The sequence below is a fragment of the Carettochelys insculpta genome, chromosome 15, assembly GCF_033958435.1.
Source record: "Carettochelys insculpta isolate YL-2023 chromosome 15, ASM3395843v1, whole genome shotgun sequence".
In the NCBI taxonomy this organism is placed as follows: domain Eukaryota; kingdom Metazoa; phylum Chordata; order Testudines; family Carettochelyidae; genus Carettochelys; species Carettochelys insculpta.
Genome location: NC_134151.1, coordinates 26,382,274 through 26,407,564, shown reverse-complemented (window position 1 = coordinate 26,407,564; position 25,291 = coordinate 26,382,274). Strand labels below are relative to the sequence as shown.

The following is a 25,291-nucleotide window of genomic DNA, read 5'->3' as shown; positions in this document are numbered from 1 at the left end:
AGCGCTGCAGAGGGAGAAGTATGTTGGCACACGGGGGTGGCTGACTCCTTCTTCCTGCTTCCCAGCAGCACATGGAAGCTGGGAGCCCATCCCCACAGCTACTGCCTGGTTCTTGGCCTCAGGGGAGCCAGGAGGAGCACTGGAGCAGCTACCACCTCCTTACCAGTGCCCCAAGGCATGGGGCAGCCAGGGAGGTCTGCCGTGGTGGCAGCCCTTGGCAGCTGCAGTTGAGGAGGCAACCCACAACATATCTCCCTGTCCTGTATTTGGGACAGGGAGAGGCAGTTGCCCTAAGAATACTAGATGTGGAAAAAAATTCGAGAAGTCATCAGGTCCAGTCCACTGCACTCATGGCAGGACCAAGCACCATCTAAACCACCCCTGCCAAGTGTTTCTCTAACCCACTCTTGGACCAGGTCTACACTTGACCAAAAAGTCAGTTTAAGATAAGCAATTCCAGCTATGACAAGTGCATAGCTGGAACTGACATACTGAAAATGGATTTTTCTTGCTGCAAACACAGCGGGAGTTTGACAGGAGAAACTCTCCCATTGACCTCCCTTACTCCCTGCAAGCATGAGGAGTACCAGGGCTGACTGTAGAGCCAGGATGGTTTTATTTAGCACAGCCCCACTAGGTACACTAAATGGAACCTCAGAAGATCAACCCTGAATGAGTCAATCTTCCAGTAATTGTAGATATACCCTTAAAATCCCCAATATGGAGATTCCACAACCTCCCCCGGCAACTTATTCCAGTATTTAACCATGCTGACAGTTCATAAGGTTTTCCTATGTTCAGTGTAAACCTCCCTTGCTGCAATTTAAGACAATTGTGTCTTGTCCTATCATCAGAGGTTAAGAAGAATATTTTTTCTCCCTCCTTCTTCTAACAATTTTTTTAGATTATTGAAAGCTGCTACCATGTCTGCTCTCAGTCTTGTCTTTTCCAGACTAAACAAAGCCAGTTTGTTCAATGTTCCCTCATAGTCCATGTTTTCCAGACCTTTCATCATTTTAGCTGGTCTTCTCTGGACCTTTGATATTTGTCCACCTCTTTTCTGAAGTGTGGTGCCTGGAACTGGACAAACTACTCCAGCTGAGGCCTAAAAAGTCCAGAGTATAGTGAAAGAACAATGAGAAGTCCCTTGCACCTTACGGACTAACAGATTTATTGGAGCATAAGCTTTCATGGGTAAAGAGCTACCTTGTCAGAGTGAAAGAATTACTTCTCATGTCTTGCTTACAACTCCAGTTAATGTACCCCTGAATCATGTTTGCTTTTGGGGATTCATTAACAGGTGTTCATGTACCTCTCAAAGCACTTTACAAAGGATGTCAGTATCATTATCTCCATTTTATGAATGAAGAAAATGCGGCACAAAGCAGTGAAGCAACCTTTTTTAGGTCACCCACCAGGCTAGTCACAGGGTTCAGAATAAAACCCAGGTCTTCTGAATCCCAGGCAAGCATTCTATCCATCAATACACACTGCCTCTTATCACAGCTACTGTATTAGTGTGAAGTATTATCTTAAGGAGACATTCCACAGTACATTATTGAAGGGGAAAATAAATCTCCTCAGTTATTTTTATTCATGTAGGTTTGTGCTCTGTTTTTATGCAGTACTTTTTACAATGGCAAAGCATCACCTGTTCCATATTAGAACTTTTAACTCTTCAAATCTGTCTCTGAGGACTGCATGGATTTTTCTCTTACATCTTCCAACACGGTGTTCAATGTGACAACAACCTCGTGATAGAGTTCTTGTAACCTACAGGAGGAATACAAGAGCATGGCTGAAATAATAACCGATGATTTCAGTGCATCCAAATGTAATATGAAAAGTCTAGTGGAAAAAACGATACGTGTAACTATTGTCTCTTCAACTAAGCTGACCTTTCCTGTTCATGTAACGAGAGAAAAGGAATGATGAACAATAATTGGATAATTATAAATAACTGGATAATCAGCTTTTTAGGAGCAGGGTTCCATGCATAACAATGAAGAAAGATTTTTTTTTTACTTGATCTCCAAGGAAATCCAACTTTTCCTGTAGTAACAGATGACAAATCAGGTCCTAATATACAGTGAAATTTCCTGCGGGCTTTTTCTTGGTTTTAGCAGTATTTCAGCATGTGCATTCCCTTTTCATCCTCTTAACAGAAGACTCTGCACTTGCCAGGTTCTGAGTATTCTCATTTCTTACTCCTTCCATCCCACACGGGACCAGATCACGATAGTGCTCTCATCAGTGAAAGAGTAGTGCTGGACAGCAGTTCCCCTGCCAGATTTCATCATTATCATTGAAGACCTCCACCTCAGGAGGTTAGAGTGATATCTAGTACTCCCCTTTTTCCTTACACTCTTTCCTGGGGTGGAAGCCTGTAAATGTATTGGCCAGTGTGTACAGATTACCACAGATTACTAAAAGAAATTCAAATGTGCTCAAGGGTTTGGGATCACTTAGCTCCTCTTCATAAGCCAGCCAGTACAGTGCAACCTAATGATCCTCTCCTCTCATACCTTCTCCTTTAGCTCAAGAAGTTTTGGAGCACAAACGCCTGATCTCCAGGCTCTGGGTGTGTTACCAAAGACTATCATACACAAATGTGCAGCCAAGGCTTTGTTACTGGAGTGCATCTGAAGAGCTCCCAGACTCAAATGGGAAGGACCAAGATTAGGAACCAGACTCAGATTCCCAGCATGGCAAATCATTGTGCAATCATATGGGTGCTGCGAGTGTGAGCTAGAAGGTTCCTCCTTTGCATTAGTGTAGTCCTGTTGAAGAGGATTACTTTTCAGGCAACCTTTTAGTTTGGGTTCACAGTATTCCTCACTGCCTGTCAATCTGATGGGTAACACAGACATGGCCTCACAATCAGCTTCAGTTAAATCAAATGTCAATGTGTGCCCTCACAGCCCTTTAAGAGATCTGCAGCTTTTTCACCCAAGGAAACTAATTGGTCACAGATTCTCCAGTAACACAGCCAAAATGAGGTCATTGAATCCAGTCCCCTGACCTCATGGCAGGACCAAACACAGACCATCCCTGATAGGTGTCTATCTAACCTGCTTTTAAATATCTTCAGTGATGGAGATTCCACAACCTCCCTAGCCAATTTATTCCAGTGTTAATCACCCTGACAGGAAGTTTTTCCTAATGTCCAACCTAAACCTCTTTTGCTGCAGTTTAAGCTCATTGCATCTTATCCTATTCTCAGAGGTCAAGGAGAACAATTTTTCTCCCTCCTCCTTGTAACCTTCTTTTAGGTATTTGAAGAAGTTACTTACCTATAAACTGTATTGTCCTGAACATCGAGGGAAGTCAAATAAAGATCGATGAATGGAATACTGGCACAGAAGTCTTCTAAGACCATAGGATCAGAATGATGTAATGTCTTTTTAAAGTCCTCCACCAATTCACTGAAGGTTTTATATTCACTGGTTTTCTAATGTGAAAAAGAAAATCCCAGGAAAACACATTGTTACAATAAAGGAGGGTTTTATACAGGGATTTGCATTCTCCAGGTATCTGAAGGAACTTTATAAAAGCAGATAGCAGCACAAGGACTGTGGAGACAGACGGAACTAATTTAACCAGAAATTTCTACCCAGATCTCCAGTTTTGCACACCTAGCTTCGCATACACAACTGATTGCTCTGGCAATGTACAGGAGGGATGAATGCCTGGTCTCATGAGCATTAACAAGTGTGCAAAACTGGAAGAGGGCCTGGAAATTTGGCCAAATAACTTTTGTTTTTAAAACACAAAGTGTATGTCTACATTGCAGTTTGGAGCAAGCCTCCCAGCTCAGGTAGACATGCTAGCGTTAGCTTGGTTTGAGCTAACGTACTAAAAACAGCAGCATGAATTTGCAACTAGAGCTCAGACTGACCTGACCTCCTGAGTCTGAGCTCAGGTTGCCAGCTGGATCCTCTGATGGTGCAGTGCAAGAAGAGATCCTGCAAGTCTGTCTAACTGGTTGGGGAAGTACAGTCTCAGCTGCAGTGCAGATATACCTAGAGAGAACATTGCACTCTTAAACTTACACTCTTTTCGGGAGTGTCACAGGATCATTGTCTTGCACGTGAACAACTATGAGACCTGGCAGAGGGGAAGACAGTTCAGGATTTCCTCCAAAGAGATTGTTCCTCTAATAACATACGTCAGATGTAGTGGGTCTTTGCCCGCGAAAGCTTATGCTCTGAAACATCTGTTAGTCTATAAGGTGCCACAGGACTTCTTGCTGTTCTCTAAGATACAGACTAACACAGCTACCTCTCTGACACTTAAATAGGCTTGTGATACTTATGTTGTTCAATAACTTCAGGTAAATTCAGTACATCTACCTGCTGGTGCATTAGCATGTTTACTTCTTCCTGTTGTCTTTTTAATAGAGCCTGCTTTTTTGCCTGCAGAGCAGCCAGTTTTTCTGCTTTACGCTCTCGTTCATAATTCTGAGTGGAGCCCTACAAACACCAAAACAGTGCATGTTAAATAATCTTAGTTGGATAATGCAGGTGATTAGTCAGAAACACCTTTGCCTTTAAGTCACTGGTCTACATACAGCCCAGACTGGTAGCACCACAGCTGTTACCACCTACAGTTTGGTAGGGCCCGTCCAACAGACTTTCACCTCACAATTGGCATCCTCACTAACTGTTTCACCCAGGATGACACAGGACCATAGTGGACAAAAACTGGAGCAGCTGTTCATCTGGGCCAGTCCAGCAGTGGCCTGTGCTGAATGCTTCAAGGAGAAGGTGCAAGGAACCCTGCAGAAGGCCATGAATTGAAATGGACACAGATTTGCTCTTGGTTCTGGTGGGCATTGTTGCAGTGTGTAGGGCTGAAGGCAAACTTCAATTATCCTCGTGTATGGGAGGAGTTGGCAGCTGATAGCACTGGAAGCAGAGGTGGGAAAAGTACTCAAAAAGTGATGTGAACAAAAGTGCAGCTGCTTTCACTTACTTGAGGACAATAAATATATGATGCTTGTTGGGGGCCGGGGGAGGTGCTTTTACTCAAGTTGTTTTCCAGAAGGACACTGGAGACTTGTAGGTGAGTACATTCCCCGAGCAGCTGTACTTTCTCAAGTAACTTTTTGGGTATTTTTCCCACCTCTGACTGGAAGGACAGCAGAACCTTAGCAGCTGAGGTTGGAGAGCTTCTGACTGGCTCTGTTTGCTTCTGCATGATACAAAAAAGGGCCAAAGCACTGTCCAACTGCATTTGTACATATGCGTAGACTGACCCTGAGTGGGGACAGTAAATTCATTACCATTCTCCCCTGAAGATGCCATCTTTAGGTCTGAGGCAAACTAGCAGGGCTGTGTGGAGAAGGAGTTTTATCCCAATTAAGTGGATGGAGGATTTCAGTCTCCAACAGTGTCAGAAAACCAGGTTTCCAAAGGTGAACACACTTGCTTTCAGACCAATGGCCCCAAAGCTACAGAAACACAAAGAATAAGGGAAATCCAACTTACCTGAACAACAAGAAGTTCTGTGGCACCTTATAGACTAACAGATATTTTGGAGCATAAGCTTTCATGGGCAAAGGCATGCTTCAATAGACGCATGAGTCATGCATCTGATGAAGCGGGTCTTTGCCCGCCAAAGCTTATGCTCCAAAATGTCTGTTAGTTTATAAGGTGCCACAGGACTTCTTAGCCACGTCTACACGTGCCGGCTACTTCAAAATAGCCACGCCAACTTCGAAATAGCGCCCGCCACATCTACACATGGCGAGCGCTATTTCAAAGTTGAAATCGACGTAAGGCAGCGAGACGTCAAAGTCGCTATCCTCATGAGGAGATGGGAATAGCACCCTACTTCGACGTTGCACGTCAAAGTAGGGCACATGTAGCTAATCCGCATCCCGCAACATCGAAATAGTGGGGTCCGCCATGGCGGCCATCAGCTGAGGTGTTGAGAGACGCTCTCTCCAGCCCCTGTGGGGCGCTATGGTCACCGTGTGCAGCAGCCCTTAGCCCAGGGCTTCTGGCTGCTGCTGCTGCAGCTGGGGATCCATGCTGCATGCACAGGGTCTGCAACCAGTTGTTGGCTCTGTGGATCTTGTGCTGTTTAGTGCAAGTGTGTCTGGGAGGGGCCCTTTAAGGGACCGGCTTGCTGTTGCCCGGGAAGTGCTAGTCCACCCTGTGACCCTGTCTGCAGCTGTTCCTGGCACCCTTATTTCGATGTGGGCTGCTTTGGTGTGTAGACGCTCCCCTGCAGCACCTACTTCGATGTGGTGCTGCCCAACGTTGAAGTTGAACGTCGACGGCACCAGCCCTGGAGGACGTGTAGACACTATTCATCGAAATAGCTTATTTCAATTTCGCTACATCAAAATAAGGTATTTCGATGTAGCATACATGTGTAGACGTAGCTCTTGTTGTTCTCAAAGATACAGACTAACCCAGCTACCCCTCTGATACTTGTCACCAACTTACCTGGATATTCATGATCACAACTCCAATAGACATATTGAAAAACACAAAGAACCCCAGCAGGATGAACACTATTGTGAAGGCTCTGCTAGAACTAAAACCACGTTGGTCTAGTTCATTCTGTAAGTCCGTCCAGCCATCCACCTGCAGAGGCATTGAATCTCTGATCAGTTTATTTAAAGCCACAGTTTGACTCACAGATGAGATTAAATATCTCCCTCCCTCCCTCTCTCTCTCTCTCTCTCTTTTTTTAAACAAACTCAGTTTTCCCCCAGTTACTTAGAGTTCCAAGTTTAACTCAGATGCCATGTGAAAGCTATTACCTAGCCCACTGCTGTCAGCACAAAAAACTTTCTCCTCTGAATGTTTAGTAGAGGTTGAACCTCTTTTGTCCGGCACCCTCTGGCTCTGACTGGTGGCCACAAAAAATAATTTGCCAGACCACAGGTCAATGTTGTCTAGCATATTCCCAACACTTTCATTGCTTACTGGACACTTAGAAGACACTTGGGGTAAATTACAGCTAAATAAATGTACAGAACACTGAGAGCCAGGACTGTAAACAACTTTATGGGACTATAGGAAATTTGGCCGCACCCATGATAAGTGGTCATCCAGCTAATTAAAATCATGCTGGATTACAGATGTTGCCAGACAAGAAAGGTCTGGATTAGAGAGGTTCAACCTGTAGCAGCAAAATGAATCTATCCATCAGACTGAATTTTTCACAACCAACTGACATTAAATAAAAGCCAGGCAACAGGAGAACAATCTCAATTTAATTAAATGGCTTCCCCAACATCCCTGCCAAAACCAGAGGTAGTGGTTACAACAGTTTCTTTAACAGGCAGACATACAATGGAAAGGACACTAGAGATTACCGTTACTAAACAGAAGAGAGTGAAAAGGGCAGATGCTAGGTTGCCCCAGTTTTTACTGTCTCCAGTTTCAGGGTCTCCGTACAATCCGTAACCCAAAATGGCAAAGATAAACATTAACAGGAACAGCAAGACAAGAACATAGATCACTGTCTTCACAGTCTGGCCTAGAGCTGTTATCAAACTCTGCAACAGAGAAAAACAAGTCCATTCAGTTTAGAGAGGAGACAAGAAGATCTAAAGGAAAGACAATGCTTGTTTAATTCACATGACCACACTGGAAAGGGTATCAGGGATTCAATGGGTGGCACTCTTCCCTCTGCCCCTGTTCTGAACCAATCCCCCTGGGTGCTGTGCTGGGAGAGGTGGCCTGTCTCTGTAAAGTCAGATATTGAAAACAGCAAGATCCCGATAAAGTACAGCAGAGATCCTTCTCCTTGTCAGTAGTAAAGAAGTGTTGCCTATATGTGAAAACCTGGGATAGGGACTCTGGAATTAGAGGCTCTAGAAATGTCAAGCATTATTCTTTATTATCTCAAGAGTCCAGCTGCTAGACAGTCAAGATCTCACCATCCCTCCTTCTGAACTGTAAGCTTCCATGGCTTCTAGCTAACAGCTGTGCCATCCACAATGTAATTACCACTCATTTTGTTTATTCTAGTATTAAGCAGAACAAATGTAGAAATAACTGGAAAAATGAAGAATAAAGAGCTTCATGCTGGCCTGTAGAACAACCAAGGGCACTCAATCAATTCAAAAGGAACAGAGAAGGAGCCGTGTTAGTCTATATAGTATCAAAACAAAAAAGCAGTCAAGTAGCACTTTAAAGACTAACAAAATAATTTATCTGTTCTGGAATGGCTATGGTCTGAAGAAGTGGGTCTGTCCCATGAAAGCTCATCTAATAAATTATTTTGTTAGGCTTTAAAGTGCTACTTGACTGTTTTTTTGTTTTAATTCAAACAGAGTGCATTTAAAAAAGACAATTTTTCACACTTATTTTAATAACCCTGTTGGTTTCACAGCTGTACAATATTAACAGAGTGATAGACTCTGTTCATAAAAGATTAGACACTTTGTGAGGAGAATGTTGGTATTAAATTAGTTGCTTAAAAATTATAAGACCTATTGATCCTCATGCTTCAGTATAGAGTCTGCTCATGACTCAGGGTTAGGAAGAAATTCCCACCCCATGACCATCGTGTAGTTGACCAGACTAATTTATTACTGCTTGAACTGAATCAGGTTGTCAGATGGGCTAATGGTCTTTTCCCACTGTGGTAATCCCTGTCTATTGCCCATATGAAGAAACCACTGAGGCAGGAACAACCTTAGAGACAGAACGAATCATTATATAGTCCCACAGATGATATCAATATGTAAACAAGGAATTATTCAGAACTGATGGGAGTACTGATTTGGGAAAACAGCTTAAGTCAGATGATTGGTAATGAATTGCAGAAAATGACACAGCCTCTTGTGTCAATATTACATTACTTCAGACACTAGCTAATGAAGGGATTGGATGACTTCCCTGATTATGAAAAATGTGCTAATGCCAACAGATCTCATATCATACACTCAGTCAGGGATATCCATTTATCAGTTCCTTTCTAGCCATGTCTCAAGTTTTTAACATCTCAAATTAAAATTTCATAATCTTCCCAGCTGATATGTTGAGGCAGAACTTCCTGGTTTACAGGTTTAAGCAAAGTTAATGTCAGATGTTCTTTGCAATTCCTTCTGATTGCCAAGTGGTTAATCTTGTTATGATGGATTAAGGATTTCCCCTGCAATCAGAGTTCCGGGTTTTCCTAAACCTTGTCTGCCCTCAGAAATACATAATCACATCAATAATTTTGAAAGCAGTCACACTCCTGGTTAATTCCTCCAGATGTTTCCTTGCATCACCTCCATTTTAGATGGATTGAGTTTCAGGCGGAGAGCTTCCATCCAGATGTCAGGTGTGGCAAGATGCTGAAGCCTTTTTTATATGAGGGCAGCATCTATGCTACCCCTTTTTCCTTACAATTTTTGACTGTGGCAGCTCCAACAATTATCAGAGAGGTAATGGTATTCGTCTGTATCTGCAAAAACAAGAAGTCCTGGGGCACCATATAGACTAACAGATTTATTGGAGCATAAGCTTTCATGGGCAAAGACCCGCTTTGTCAGCTCCAACAATGGTAGCGATGGTGGCAGAGATAGCGCAGACCAACTGCTAGCATTTTAAGTGCTAACAGACCACACAGAACTGGAGTTAAGGTCCAAATTCACTTATTTTGTGTAGTTTGGCTTTATGAGTAATTCAGACAGAAGAACACATTGTAAATCTCAGTATGAGCTTCTTCCCTGACCTTCTCTCCAGGATCTCCACTGTTCAAGCTCTCCCATTCCCAAATTCTGGAGAACCTCTCCCACATCTGTTCCACCCTAGGTGAGTCAGCAAACTGCATACCACAATGACTCAGCAGATCAGCTGTGTCATGTGGGGCTCTAATATTAATGACAGAGCCCTGCCAGCTTGCTGCAGCCACAGCAACACTTTATCTAGTGCAGAATGCCCCAATTCACTTTTGAAGTACGGAAGAGTAAATGATAGAATACTCGGCATTGCTGACTCTACACTAGTGCCAATCACTCCTGGACTCAAAATGAAGATCTGGATCTTCTCCTGGGAGCCCTAAGCACTCTTCATACATCATACACCATATGAAGCCAAAAAGGACTCCATTTTCCTATTTTCCGGGTATGACTCTGAGGACGAGAATAATTTATTTAAAGCCTAATAAAGGTAAAATGACCTTGGGGTTGTTTTTTTTTTAATCTGAGAAAAGTAATAAAATATCCAGCTGTAAGATACTGTCAAGCAATCTGCAACATAAAAAAATGCTTGAAGATATATCTGTATTACAAACTGAAAGACAGACCTTTATTAAGGTTGCAAATACAAACTCTCAGAAGTTAGGAGGACAATCTTAAAATTGCCTGGTTAACCTTAATTGGGCATCATTGTATGTATGCCTTATGGCACAGTCTGATGACAAGACTACATAGTATTTTTTTCCATAGGACCCTTTTCTGATTTAGTGCACAGGATGGACCTGTTGTGAGAACAAATCAAGCTGTGTAGTAAAAGAGGCTGTTGTCTGTAGGACCCCTGTTTTATCTGTTGCGCAAGTTGGAAGGTGTGAAGTGAACAAGGCAAAGGATTTCAGGAAGAAAAAGGATGGTCTCATAGTTAAGACAGTTCAGTGATGCCCTGGAAAACTGAATTCTATACCTGCCTCTGCCACAGAGTGTCTATGGGATACTGGGGAAATAACAAACTAATCTTCTCCCAGATGGTCACTTACTATTGCATTTTGTATGGTAAACTTGGTCTTATTTCCAAAAGTGCTGAACACTCACACAGCTGCAAGTGCTTTGAATATACAAAGAGCAAGGTAACGTAGAATACCATGGAATTTCAGACTAGGCACTCAAAATTAGTGGATTTTTTTTTTTACTAATCTGTCTGTGCCTCAGTTCCCCATCTGTGCAATGGGGATAACATCCTGTGGCCTCACAGGGGGTGTTTGTGAAACACTCCGATACTGTAGCAATGATCACCCCAGAAAAGCCCATGGCAAAATCAATAATCCCGTTTTCAGAGCAGCATTTGAATAGTGTGCAAGAAATAAGGCCCTGGGTCATGCACAGAACAATGAAGAGAAACCAGAATATTGAATAGCTGTTCTGTAAGTGAGCACCATCCGTCCTGTTAAGTGAATGAAGCTGACATCCTGGCATAAAATTAGTATGTGATGATGTAATTAAAGACTATAGTTCCAATGGTTCCTCGACTCCATGAACGGCCAGCCCAAATTTCCCACCTTGGCTACTCATTCATCTCAAAATTTTTCCCTCAGCCATCTGATTCCCAAGTCCTTCCCCATATTCATATTTTCTTCACTGGATCTCAGTCCTTGTCTTCTTGCCCAACCTGTCCCAGCCTCTCTTCCCTCACAAGCTTCCCGTTCCAGCCTCCCCTCCCCTTCAAGCCTCCTTCCCCATAGCAGTGCCCCATCCAGGCTCTTTGCCCAGCATTCCCCATCCCAGTTTCTCCTCCCCATAGTCCTAGTCCCACCAGATTCTATGATCTAATCTACTCCCTTCCTCCTGCTCCCAGTCCTGTTTTGTCCCCTCTTCCTTGTTGTCTCTGTGCCAGCAGAGGAGAATTGGGAGGGGTCACAGAGAACACTAGAGACAGGCTCCCTGATCTCTGCTTCAGTGCCCCGACCCACTTAGGTCTGAGTAACCATTACAGTGAAAGTCCTTCTGTGCCCTTATGAGACTGGTCTGGAGCATGCTCAGTCACTCTGTGCGGTCAGGTATGCACCATCTGGTTACACACAGGACCTATGAAGGGACAGAGTTTGCTCAGTGAAGATTCTGAGTTTTGAGCTGCTTAAATCTATGAAATCTCTACTGAGCATGTCCAAAGGAAGTCTTACAACTTGGGCAGAATTTCATGGGCATAGCAAAACATTAATTTCAATCAGAAAACCCAGCACCACGTCACATAGACAGCCCCTGTCCAAACACATAAGAGCAACAGAGCTTTTCAAAGAAAAGGTTGCCAGAGTTTTTTTAGCAGGAGCAAAACAATGTATTTTCCCTAGCCTTGTCTTTGGAAGTGACTGAACCATTTTGGCTGAAGTTTTCCAAAAAGGATAACTTGAGGCAGATTCCCAGCATGCAAAATTTCAGCCTGCAGGACTGTTTGACAAAGGTAGAATCAAATGAAAATGGGGTCTTATAATGAATGCAGTGATTCTCGACCAGTGGTATGCATATATGTGGGGGTAAGAAGAGGTTTTCCAGGGGTACATCAACTCCATTATATACTTGGTTAGCTTTACAGCAAGCCACACACAAAGCACTAGCAAAGCAGTACCAACTAAAATTTCATACAATTACTTATTTACACTGCTCCATAGACTATACACTTTCATATAAGTGCAATATTTATATTCCAAATGATACTGTGTTGTGACACTTGTATTTTTATGTCTGATTTTTGCGAGCAAATACTTTTTAAGTGAGGTGTAACCTGAGAGTAACACAGGACAAATCAGACTCCCAGAAGACGCACAGTAGTCTGGAAAGTCTGAGCACCACTGTTATAATGGGAAGTACTGGGCAACCTGAACAATAGGCAGTGCTATCAAGCTCAGGTATAATTTATGCATCTCACTGGGATATTCTTCCCCCTCACGCTTATAAACACCCCTGCTCTCTGCTGGATGGAATGTCAGACCTGATTAAGTGTGTACAATCATGTTAACATCTCTAGTGGCTACAGGACAAAGAAGCTGTATGGCCTTTCTTATAGGAAAGTAGTGTGCTGTTAATAACAAACATAATGCGTGACACATTTAAGAGAACTGGGTACAGACACTGGTTCTTAGGTAACCCAAACTAGTCACCTTCATCTTTGGTCCATGGAAAACTAGGCTTGACCTTCACTAGACAAGTAAGTCAATTGCAATTCCCAATTCTGGCTGCAGCAATTGCACAGCTAGAGTTGATTTATCTGCAACTGACTTACTGGGTGTCCTCATGGAGGAAGGTTGATGGGAGAGTTTCTTCCGTCGACCTCCTTTACTCCTCATGATAACAAGGAGTACAGGAGTCAACTGCCAACCCGACAGATCAATTTCAGGTGTCTCTACCACATGCGCAACATCGAACCCTGGAATGTCGACCCTGTGTGGGTTGATCTTGTGGGTAATGTAGACATGGCCCTAGTCAGCTCCTAAATGCTGTTTATCCCAATCACTCAGCAACTAATTTTATTTTTGATTCTGGGAGTGAAAACACACACATATTTATCCCCAAAATGTGATGTCTTTATCCTGGCATGTCATGGCATTCAGCAAATTTCAGGTGTGAACATGATCCTACACAACAGTCACCCACAGCTGAAGGTAGCAAGAGAGCCATGAAATGCCATTAGAGACAATAGTCTAGCAAAAGCCCCTCACAGAGAAGCATCAACTATTTATTAGTTTCTATGGCATCCTGACATTCCTGTTCACCTCCAGAAATTCATAAGAGTTCCTATGTGATTCTGCTAGAAAGCAGCAGCTTTGTAGGCTCAAGGTCTTCCTAAACACTGAACGACACTGAAAGGAATCCCAAATACATTTCTTAAAAGGCAGAAAAGTTGATTTTTGCAGCAACCCAGTATTTAAAAAGTTTATTTCAAATTGAAATAAGGATGAATGGAGACTACACGCTGACTGGGATCACCACTAACAGGACTGTGCTCTGTCTGGAGTACAACAAGGAAATTATTTCCTCGATGTGGAAATTTATTGCCCCAAGGTGGAAGGCAGAGTGTTTTAAAGAGGTTTTTAATTAATAACTGGAACTGTGCCAAGAATGTGTTACATGTTTGCGTTTTCAGCATTAAACACAGTTTCCCTGTTAAAGGGTAATATTGACTTCAATTAATTACCTATGCTATGCATATGGGCACAAAGAACCTCCCTGCCTTTCAGCAAAGCTCACCAGGGCAGATGTAGTCTATTTTACTAAGACTGTCTTTTAGCAAAGAGTTTTGGTCAATGAGAACACAACAAAGGCCAGGATGGATCACAGCATTTGCCTGTTGAGTAAACTGGCCCCAGTAACAGCCAGTACCAAAAACTTCAGAGGAGGACATGAGAAACATTACGACAGACGGTTACAGGATAAGCTGCTCAGAGCGGATCGTTCTTGTTGCTCTGAAACAGGATGTGGCAGGTTGATGACCAGAAGCATGAGGATTTATACTCCTTATTCATTTTTAATCCCTTAAAGTGGATACTCTTGTCCACAGAAATACCCAAGGGTGCAATTTTCAAAAATATCTAAGAGACTTAGGAACCTAAGTCCCACTGACTTTCATTAAACCTTAGGCTCCTACGGGCAAGATTTACAAATGTATTTAAGACCCCACAGCTGCAAATAGGTGTACTTAAGTGGGTCTGTGCTAGGAAAGCTCATCACCTAATAAATTATTTTGTTCGTCTTTAAAGTGCTACTGAATTTCTTTTTTGTTTTGATGGAATATAGACTAACATGGCTATCTCTCTGTTACTATTCAACAAAGAGGTGTCTAGTGGGAGTTTCAAAGGTGTGTAATCAGATTAAGTGCCTACTTCAAGTTATATGGCCAATTTTACCTGACATTTTATTATTTTATATTTTGAAACTGTGGTAAGACTTTGGTTTCACTACCACCTGGTGGCGATGAGTTCCGCAAGTTAGTCATGCACTGTGGTGAAAAAAAAAAAACCTTTTAAAAAATGTAAGTGGCTGTTCATTTGGCTTGCTCAAGTTTTAACAGAAACGATAAATAGCAACACCTGACATGCTCATTATTTCACATACCTCAATTTTGTCCCCTCTTCCAGCTACACCAAATAATTAACATATAGAAGTCTGGCAGTCACTGAAGTTTACGATCCAAACTAGAGGAAGGAAGGCTCAGAAGTGAACATTATAAGAGCCTTATGCCCATAAACATTCAACTTCTGATGGGCTATCCCCTATTAATTACATGCAGAAAGGCAGGCAGATCAGTCACTACCCACATTAATTCCCTACTAAAAATAAACCTCCAGGGTTGCCCAGAGAATACTAAGTATGGGAGTATGGGTTTGAGCAAAAAACCCATGGATTAAAATAGTATGTGTGACTTCTTTTTAATACGTATATTTTTTTTCCATTCACAGCACTGCGTTAAAATGGAAGAGTCTAGGAAAATCTCTCCTGAGCCTGGGAGAAAGAGAAAGCAAATAATGTTTATACTATGTACTTTTTAAAATTCAAAAATAAATTTCTCCAGCTCCCATCACCTCATACTCAAGTAACAACCAACTTCATTCCAGAAGGCTCAGCGCACAATGGTGACATACAGAGAACACTGAAACAGACACAGTTACCTCTATGCAACAGCACAAATGATTGCCGCTAAAAGCGTTAATTACAGGAAAATTAAGTGCAACTCATGATCACTCTAGGGACGAACAAAAATCGCTTGCATTACCTAGGTGATTTTCTAATTAAGTTAGGACTGAATGGAACACAGTTCTCATCAAACTATTTTAGAGTGGATTCTTTAGACAGGTGTTTCCCAGATAAGGTGCTCTGTTCAGACTTCACTGAAGTTCTCCTGACTGACCTGAGTCATTCTTTTATCACGCTCCCTTAGCAGCGAATCAGAGGAGAGCATCTTGAACTGGTAAGATTATACAGACACAAGGTGTCTCCTTAGTAAGCAGCCACAATCACTTCCTACGTCTGCCTTATTCATTTGGTGGTGCTACATGCCTGCATTTACTTCCACTACAATGGCACAGACATTGAAATAATTTGTCACTGAGGCCTAGGCTAGCTCTTCACTACATAGTCCCCTAACGCAACTAAATTCATAGAACAGTAGAAGTGGAGGGGACCTTGAGAGATCATTTAGTCCAGTCCCCTGCCCTCACAGCAGGACCAAGCACCATCTAGACCATCCCTGACACGTCTATCTAACCTGCTCTTAAATATTTCCTGTGGTGGAGATTCCACAACCTCTCTAGGCAATTTATTCCAGTCTTTAACCAGTCTGACAGTCAGGAAATTTTTCCTAATGACCAACTTAAATCTCCCTTGCTGCAGTTTAAGCCATTGCTTTAAGCCCACAGATGTTGCACGTGTCAACAGAAGGAGTTTTTTGTGAGTGTAGGAACATTGCCTTCCTGAATTATATTATTTATTCAAGTACACTTCTATCTTCATAGCTACCCCAAGGGTTTTGTTAGCATTGCTACAATGCTTGGAGGTATTCTTTTTTTCCACAGCCCTGATTGAAAATTATGCTCCTACACATTTTTAACTAGAAACCAAGACCTACTTGACAACTGACATTGCATTGATTTACTTAAACTGATGCAACACTGAGTGCAGACACTTACTTCAATTTATTCTGCCCTCATTAGATAATGAGTGCAGTACATCATGACCCTTTAATTGTCCTTTTAGCTTTCTATGGCATGCTGTCGAAAGCCTGAAGAGCCTCTGCTCAAAACGTCACTAAGAGGATAAGGGATAATTATAAAGCATACTGATCTACAAAATTGCTTCGGATTCCCTAGGGAGCAATATCAGCCACTCCCTGAGCACTCTCCCTTAAATATTGCCCACAACTCCAGGCAATGAAGCCTTGTCTTCACTATGAAAATTATCTGGTTTTTACAAAAGGTACCAGCAATGGCTACAGCTCGAGCGGTGCAGAACACAGCTTAACTGCAAGAGTCATCCAGGATCATTCATGTTCAGGGCCATGTTAGAAATTAGGATTTAAAAGCAACTTAGGATAAGTTATGGAACCTAGGCCTTCTGAATGACAGAATGCTTCTTATGTTGTTCTCTTGCCCACTATTTTTGGAGAATGTGATCCAAAGAACAACAAGAAGTTGGAAAACAAACACTGACATCAAAAGAAAGGCAAGCGCAGTTGCAATGACCTAGATATAAAAATCGGAAGTTTGTTGCCACTTTAGCTAAGGTCATCCATTTACCCTCATGCCTCTGCTGTAAGAGACAAGCTTCAGAATCTTGAGTGCTTGGAAACCATTAATTATGCTCCATGTCCTGTAGTGTCTGACATCATTTTTGTCAATGGTATATGGGAGGTAAGCAATGACTAGTACGATAACATCAAACAGGTGATGGCCACTCCTCCAGTAATTCAAGGGATCCACATAGAGCTTCAGCAAAAACTCGGTGGTGTAGATGGATATAATCATCAGGTCAGCCACCTGAAAGAAAACAAAAATTAACCTAGAACATGTTATTGCACAGGGAAGGGGGATCTTTGATTGCAGAAGGAAAGAGCCTTCATTGCTTCCTGTTACACCCTGCATTAGATTCACCATCAGCTCTCTCCTACTCTTAGACACACAGGGATGTAATACAGCTGTTTAATCGTTACTGCCATTTAAGTCTGTTCCACCTATTGCATCTGCGAGTGCTTTATCCAGTCTCATTTAATGTCCTAAAATAACACGGATCCACATTCTTAGGAAATCTGAATGTCTTCCCTAACAATTTAAATTTCACCCCCCATGTTCCTGGTTGTACTTCCATGTACCATCCTGCAGAATTCCTCTCCATCCTTGATGTCTTCATTCTTCAAATACACTGAGCACACTAGAAATGGCTCATTTACAACTCCAAGTGCAGGGAATACCATAAAATACTAAAGGGCAGTAAATACCACATATAATGGCATCCAATATATTTGTAGACCATTATCCTTCCTTGTCTCCAGAGTCAATTCTTAGGACAGTTCTTGCTTGTCTAAACAAAGCTTGGCTAACAGGACCCAGAAAAATATTTACTTGAAATGAGAACAGTTTCTAGTACTATGAACTAATTGCTAATATATGAAAACTGATCAAGCAAAATAGGCCTCCCATAGGGGATTGAATTATCTACTGCATCTACTGCCTCATGCCATGGGCCAGAGAGCCAGTGAAACTTGATAACATTACTGCACACTCACATTGAAGGATTGTCATCAAAAGTGCAAAATGATCATGAAAGGGGCTAAAGATTTTTGTTTAAGGGAGTTGGGCAAATGCCAAATATGTCACTAATCATAAAACAATTTTATCTGCTATTGACGGTTGTATGAACCTTTCAGGGGATATTGTAGAAATGGGGAAACTGAGGCACAGATGTGGTTTGGCCCAAGTTAGTGGTAGCACCAACAAAAGAACCTAAATCCTTCTGCTACCTCATTTCCTGTTCCTGTTCCTGCCTCCAGATGACTCGTCTTCCCCTTCCCTAAGCAGGGTCTATTCTGGAACTAGAATTCTAAAAAACTTTCCAAGATGTGAATGGACTTCTTGACGTTACCCAGGTTTGCCTTTTGGTTTCCACATTATTAGGGTATGTTATAGAAACTCAGAGATTTGTGTACTGTAGCTGACTTGTGTAAGAGAAATAAAAATCAAGGTGAACATGGGAGATAAGTATTTTTCAATGTGAAAACTGAATATTAAAAATATAAGGTAAAATCAGTGGTGTTAACTTAATGTTTAACAAAAATACTGGTGACAACAAAAAAGGACCCAGTTATGATATTTAAAAAAAAATCAGTAACAATAAATGGGTTTTCTTTTCTGCCCTATCCCCATTATAGACACACACTTGGGTTACCTATCAGCACACAGCCACGTCCACCAAAATGCTATTGTAGGGATGGTCTCTAGAACTGGGCTTCAACCACTGTGTTTATTCATTTATTTAATTTTAGAAAATAATTTTTATTTCAACATTTGGGGTCAGAGATTTAGTCCTGGTTAATCCCATTGGGGTCAGTCTAGCAGCACAACGGAGATATGGTTGCCTGATACAGGCCAACTCTACATTAGACATTAAAGTAAATTGTAGATATGCAATTCTACCTATGGCAATTGTGTTGCTGGGATCAACTTATCCACAACTGACTTATCTGGCTGTCTACACAGAGGGAGGTCAAAGGGATAAACTGTCCTGTTGACCTCTCTTCCTCCTCACAATATTGAGGAGTACAGGGGTCAACTGTTGACACATGATAGTTTGACTTTGTGAGTCCCTATTAGGTGTGAGAAATCAAACCCTGGAAAATTGACCCTGACCAGGTTGATCTTCCACATAGTGAAGACATGCCCTTAGGCGAATGCCCCAATGGTATAAAACCAGCACCGCCAGTTTAATGCCATTCTGGGCATAAAAACAATCTGGGGCAGTCCAGGGACAAAAAGGGGCTAGGCCAGAGACCACTCTAGCAATCTTGAGCTAGGGGACAAGAAGGAGGGGCCCACTCGAGCTGGCATTAATTAGAGCATCTTGGTGATGTTGCTTTACTTGTTGCCAGATTCTTCTTTCAGAGCAACTTGGCCTAGATCTAGAGCTGATGCAAACTAGTGTTAATGGAGCTACATCCACTTACATCATGAGGATCTGCCCCAATGCATACTAATACTCAAGCGCTTTGTAGATGAAAAACTGGTGACATACAGATTTCAGTAATGCAGGCTCCCATTTTTCTTCCACTTTACTACTCGATTACTCGTGGATAGAAAAAACATTTCAAAAACTTTCTATATCTTCAGCAGATGCTAGTGAAATGGACAAATGTATCTATTTTACTATGCAGCTCCTTACCTCCAGATAAGCATAAGAATGAAGTCTAATATCATGATCAGTCTCCATAGCCAAGAATAGTGCATTGAGTGAGATGACACTTATCATGATTGAGTTGAACAGGGGATTCTCCAGCAATCTGTGTATATATGCACAAAATTCAGAGTCTTTTCTCCTACCAAAAAATTGAAGGGACAAAAAAAAAATTCGTAAATTCTAGGACCATTATGAGTTTGGCAAATGACAGGCTGAGTCTTCTTCTCAATGACTTTAAAAGACAGCAAAGGCAGGCACAGGACTGATTGCTCCCCATCTCTTTTAGACATCCACAAATACCGATTACAAATGGAAACAACAAAGAACACAGACCCTTCCCTTGGGAAATCTACTAGCAGTTAAAAATAGATGCACAAGTTCAGTGTAATTTTTTAATTTTTATTTTAATGCAGAATCACTGAGAAGCTCTCGATATTTTTCAAGAAGTTCCAAGACAACAAGTTCCCTTTCTTTCTTCAGAATACCCAGACTGATATGTGCCCCATCTCATCAGCAATCAATTTAAAGGCTCTAGGGCAAAATTTGTTTGCTATTTAATTTAAATTAATGTTTATGAACAGACTCCCTCACGAAAGACTTACTGAAATGATCACAGAAATTTAATGAACCAGGAAACAAAAATCCTGGTCCTGAAGAAGGGAATTTGCCAGACCACGGGAGGTCCCCTCCCTCTGGCCTCCCCAGGCTGCTTCCTGCTGCTAGCATGGCTGGACTGCTGGCCTGGGCCATAGTCCCAGCCCTGTGGCTGCCAGCCCAGGCTCCTGCACTGGCTAAGCTGCTGGATGCTGGCTCCAGCCCTACACATTCAGGCTCCAGCCCCAGCCCAGGCCCTACAGACACCAGCTTCAGGTGGCTTGCCAGACACTGGCTCCAGCCTCAACTCCACAGCTGGATGCGCCAGCCTTGATGTCTGAGATGCTGGCATCACTGGGCTCCTAGCCGGCAGGGCCCCTGGACAACCCTTGCCAGCAGGGCTCCCAGCTCCAGGGCTCTCTGGTCCTTACACATGCATGGCTCTGCCAGACCACGGATGTTGCCAAACCAGAGCCCCAGATTTGGGAGATGCAACCCGTACATAAATAACGTGAACATAAATAATGATCAAATTCATCACTTGGTAGCTTGAGTTACAGGTAGGATGAATCTGACTCATAACTTCTTTGCAGAGCAAAACTTAAATACATATTTAAAAGGCCTTGGTCAGGTACTTACCTGAATGGCCAGAACAGAGCATATTTCACTTCAGCATCAGACGAGGACTTAAATTTTTCAACAACCAAGTTTGACGTAAGTCGTCGCTGATTCAAAGATTCTGTTGACTCCATACTCAAACTTTCAGATAATTAATTTAGGAGATCTAGGTGAGCATAATATATTCCCTGAATAACCCAGAATGCACAAGGCCAAGCACAGTGAAAAGAAATACTCTATACAGAAAAGAATGGAATTTTGTACTTGACATCATCACTTTATGAGGTCACTTTGAGGCATAAAAATAATACACTTGAAACAAACTGCTGGGCAAATGAAAACTATTGTCATGAAGACAAGACGGCAATAAGCATTCACTCTTTTGAAAATGTAATGCAACATTGGCTCAACAGCGTCAAGCGGCTGAGGCGCAAAACGTGAGGGGTTCTTTAAAGAACATACAGATCTAGTATCAATAGAAATCTTTTTAAGTTCACACAAGTTATTGTTCATTTTTAAAAATGTTTCTCTAGGGCCAGATTAAGCCATGGCTACTGTAACCATATGCCTAGGAATCTGGATCCTGGAGCCAGCTGACTACTGCACCAGAACCACAGCTTTCATTAGTAAGTTTATTGCCTTGTAGTTATGAAGGAAAGTTTAAGACCTATGGCCCAGATGAAACCAGTTCAGTGATGGCTGCCTGAGTCTGTACATGGCCTGAAAGGTGTGATCTTCCCCATGCAACTCAGTGCAATGTTAACTCAAAGATGTGCTGCTCTGGGAGAGCCAATCAATGCCACCCGCTGCACAGGGCTATGAGTGAGATAGGAGAAGAGTGCAGGGATCCATTCATTCATCCAAGTAGATACAACCCAGTAGCTGGGTGGTGTACATAGGAGAGGGGGCTGCTGTTACCTCTTCCTCTCTGGGTGGAAGAAGGTTGATTCTTTCCAAGGGGAAAGAAGGGAACTCATGCTGTGGCCCAGCCTACCTGAGAGAGATGGGGCCCTCCTCTCCCCACGTTGGCACAGAGGCAGGACTACAGGGGTGGATTCCCTTAATCTAGTCCTGCATTTAAGCTATGCCATTTCCCATTTAATCACAGACTCGTACTAATGAAGAAGGACCAGGGCATAAAAGTGATTAGAAACAAGTATGAAGTTAACTAGTCCTATTTTACTGACTCACCTCCAAGAAAAGCAAACAGCCAGAGGAAAGAAAATGAGGTTTTTAGAATTATTTACACTATAATAATCTAAAACAATCTGAGACAGGGAAACAATTTTGCTGTTGATTCTGTTTTAATTTATATTTCAGTCTGGCTGGCAGACATCTTTTTAAAAAACTATGGACATTTGTGCACCAAGGTGAAATTAAATTAATTTTTATTATTTATGCCTTGTGATGGGCCAAAGCAGCGGAAAAAAGACTTTAGTTTTTAATTGCTGGATGCCAGCCAGATTCTCTCTACAAGCCTTTCAGTAACAAGTTCTTGGTGAAAGTTTCTATTATTCCAGAACGAGACAAATGGTAAATGAAAATCTCTTAGGCTGTGTCTACGCCACCACCCTCCTTCGAAGAAAGGATGATAAGTAGGATGTTGGGAGTTTACTAATGAGGTGCTGCCATGCATAGACAGCACTTCATTAAGCAAATTCCCCCCACGGCAACTTCCAAGTTTTAATCTTCAAAGTACTGGCTCATACCTAGCCAGGGCTCACCCACCGGTACTTCAAAGTGCCAGGGCAACTTCAAAGTCCCTTTACTCCCCAGTGAGCCACGGCTAGACACGAGCTGGTACTTCAAAGTTGCCACGGGGGAAATTTGCTTAATCAAGTGCTGCCTATGTAGCGCAGCTCTTCATTAGTAAACTCCCAACACCCTACTTACCATCCTTCCTTTGAAGGAGGGTGGTAGCGTAGACGAGCCCTTACTGTATATTGAAGGCACCAATTCAGCAATGCCCTGGTAACTTGAAGCAGGAGCTATTCAACTGATGCTTAAAGTTAGGCCTGTGCTTCAGCACTTTGCTAAATCAGGGCCATGTAATCAAACAGAGCTCAAGAGCCCACCAGAGAGAAAGAGGTAACAGCAGCCCCCTCTCCTAGGTACACCATCCAGCCCACCAATCAAATGGCTGTTTGCTCAGTTTTGCTTCATTTCAAAGAAAAGCAGCAGCCTCAGTCTGAATGCATGAGGACTGGGTTGTGAAATCATGACTCCTTTTCATATGCTTAAATTTGAATAGGGTCATCTTTCCCCCCTTTTCTCTGTCTAATTATATATATTTTCTGTTTTAAGAAGCAAAGGGCACAGAGTGGGATGCTGATCTCTAATTTGTTTCTGCAGCAATTCCTGCAGCACCAGAAAGTATAACTGGTCTCTTTTACTACAGGTTGAACCTCTAATCCGGAACTCTTTCATCTGGAAACACATGTAATCCAGCATGATTTTAGTTAGCTGGAAGACCACTTATGCGTGTGGCCGAGTTTCCCCTGGTCGCATAAAGTTTGTTTATAGCCACCAGTCCTGGCTCTCAATGTTCTGTGCTGTTATTTACCTATAATTTACCCTTAAATGTCTTCTAACAGCTCAGTAAGCAGTGCAAGTGTTGGTAATGCTGCTAGACAATACTGACCTCCTGTGGTCTGGCAAATTCTCTCATTCGGCACTGGTCAGTTCCCGAGGGTGCTAGATTACAGAAGTTTAACTTGTATTTCTCACTTCCCTTGCTACAGTCAACGTCTTTTCATCCAATGAAGGGGTTTACATTTCGCAAAGGCATTACAAACTCCACAGGCTGGAAGCTGAAACAAAAGAATTTCTGACTAGAAATACAGTACAGATTTTTCACGTCGGGTAATAATCACTGCACCACTATACCTACAGGTGTGATGGATTCTGTCACTTGAAGTTATAAGAATCAAGATGGAGTGACTTATTAAGAGAGATCGCCTAGCTCCACCAGAAGTTCTGGGCTTGATGGAAGGATCACTTAGAAAAATCCCATGGCTTTAGAGGGGTCAGAACACTTTTTACATCAGGCTCCACTTTTCATCCCTGCAATTAGCAGGGCCTTCCAACCCATCTTCTGTAATCCAAACCAACAGAAATTTTGGTTATGTTCATATATGGAAAAAAAGACCTTTCAGCATGTGTAAGAAAATAAGTCTGCAGAATGTAAAAGCTTTATTAATCAGTATATAAATGTGACTACACAGACATAAAAACAGTAACAAATTTCAACTTTTTTAATGAGCTGCATGAGCCTGAGACCCAGCAGTGGATTGTACTGCACCCCTCTTATGACATTTCACACTTTCCCCCCAACCCCCACACACTTTGCACACTCCTGGCTTGTTATATAGGAAGTCAAACTAGCTGATCTTAGTGGTCCCTTTTGGCCTTAAAAAAATCTATGGCCGTTTCTACACAGGCCACTTCCTTTGGAAGATGCATGCTAATGCTTATGAGGCATGGATGCAAATTCCCCGTGCCTCATTAACATAACGTCACATGATTTGTCACATCATAACACAACGTCACATGATTTGGAGTCCGGAAGACCATTCTTCCAGACTCCAAAATGCTGTGTAGAAGCGTGACCCCTGGGGGGGGCTTCCGGAAGGAAGTCCTTCTTCCGGAGACCCCTTCTTCCCGAAAATTTTTAAATACTTAAATACTGAGTCTGTTCTGGTATGGCTATGGTCCAAAGAAGTGGGTCTGTCTCACGAAAGCTCACCCAATAAACTATTTTGCTAGTCTTTAAAGTGCTACTTGACTGCTTTTTGTTTTGATAGTGTATAGACTAGCAAGGCTTCCTCTCTGTTACTAGATTTTATTAAGTCGAAGTTGAGTGTCTGAGACTGCTCACAAGGTCGACAGTGTGCCCCCATCAGATTGCTTAAGTTCAACTGTGGCAGCAGTGCATTGTGGGTGCCTATCCCACAATTCCTGAAGACCTGTTAAATTTTTGGTTTCTGTGCCTGTGCCTTGTGGGAAGAAAAGTTGCCACAAGTGATTCTGGGTTTCTGATGTCATCCTCGCAGAATGCCTTTCCCCACTTACTGCTTCCCACTGAAAAGAAATGGACAAGGGAATTTTCATGCTGCTTTTACATTGACTGCAACCCACCACTACAAAGAATAAACATGGATCCCAAGACCCTTCAATGTTTGGTGCAGTGTCTTGTGATGACTTCCCACACTTCAGTGCAGTGTGTTCTGAATGTAACACCCAGGCACTATCAGTGGATTGATTGCGGTGGGGGTCACTAACGGACATGAAGATCTGGAGAACTGCATCACAGAGCTGTTAGCAGCACTGGAGTCACTGCACAGCATGGAGCACAGGTATCAGACTTGCAAAATCATCTCAGACTGGTGGGATCACATCATTTTGCAATCATAGGATGATCAACAGCAGCTGCAAAACTTCATAAGGCCACTTCCATGGAACTTTGTGAAGTGCTGACTCCCACTCTGAAGTGCAGCACTA

At 42.4% G+C, this 25,291-nt stretch overlaps 1 protein-coding gene across 1 annotated transcript; it reads right to left on the bottom strand.

The window, feature by feature from the left end:
• Positions 1-1,670: 1,670 nt before the first annotated feature.
• CATSPER3 (cation channel sperm associated 3) lies at positions 1,671-23,512 on the bottom strand. Its single transcript, XM_075009947.1, has 9 exons — positions 23,433-23,512; positions 20,813-20,957; positions 19,565-19,718; positions 16,930-17,169; positions 7,334-7,516; positions 6,456-6,596; positions 4,353-4,472; positions 3,294-3,451; positions 1,671-1,773 (listed from the first exon to the last, which is right to left on the bottom strand). Exons 2-9 carry the CDS (start codon positions 20,923-20,925, stop codon positions 1,671-1,673), a joined length of 1,212 nt encoding a protein of 403 aa, XP_074866048.1. The 5' UTR covers positions 20,926-20,957; positions 23,433-23,512.
• Between the last annotated feature and the right edge of the window lie 1,779 nt (positions 23,513-25,291).

Excerpts from the sequence above, each read along its gene's own strand:
- CATSPER3 (XM_075009947.1), bottom strand. The coding sequence starts at position 20,925 with ATGGAGTCAACAGAATCTTTGAATCAGCGACGACTTACGTCAAACTTG. Across the intron at positions 4,473-6,455 it reads TTGTGATCATGAATATCCAG|GGCTCCACTCAGAATTATGA; the intron begins GTAAGTTGGTGA and ends TGGTGTTTGTAG. Across the intron at positions 1,774-3,293 it reads CAGGACAATACAGTTTATAG|GTTACAAGAACTCTATCACG; the intron begins GTAAGTAACTTC and ends TTCCTCCTGTAG.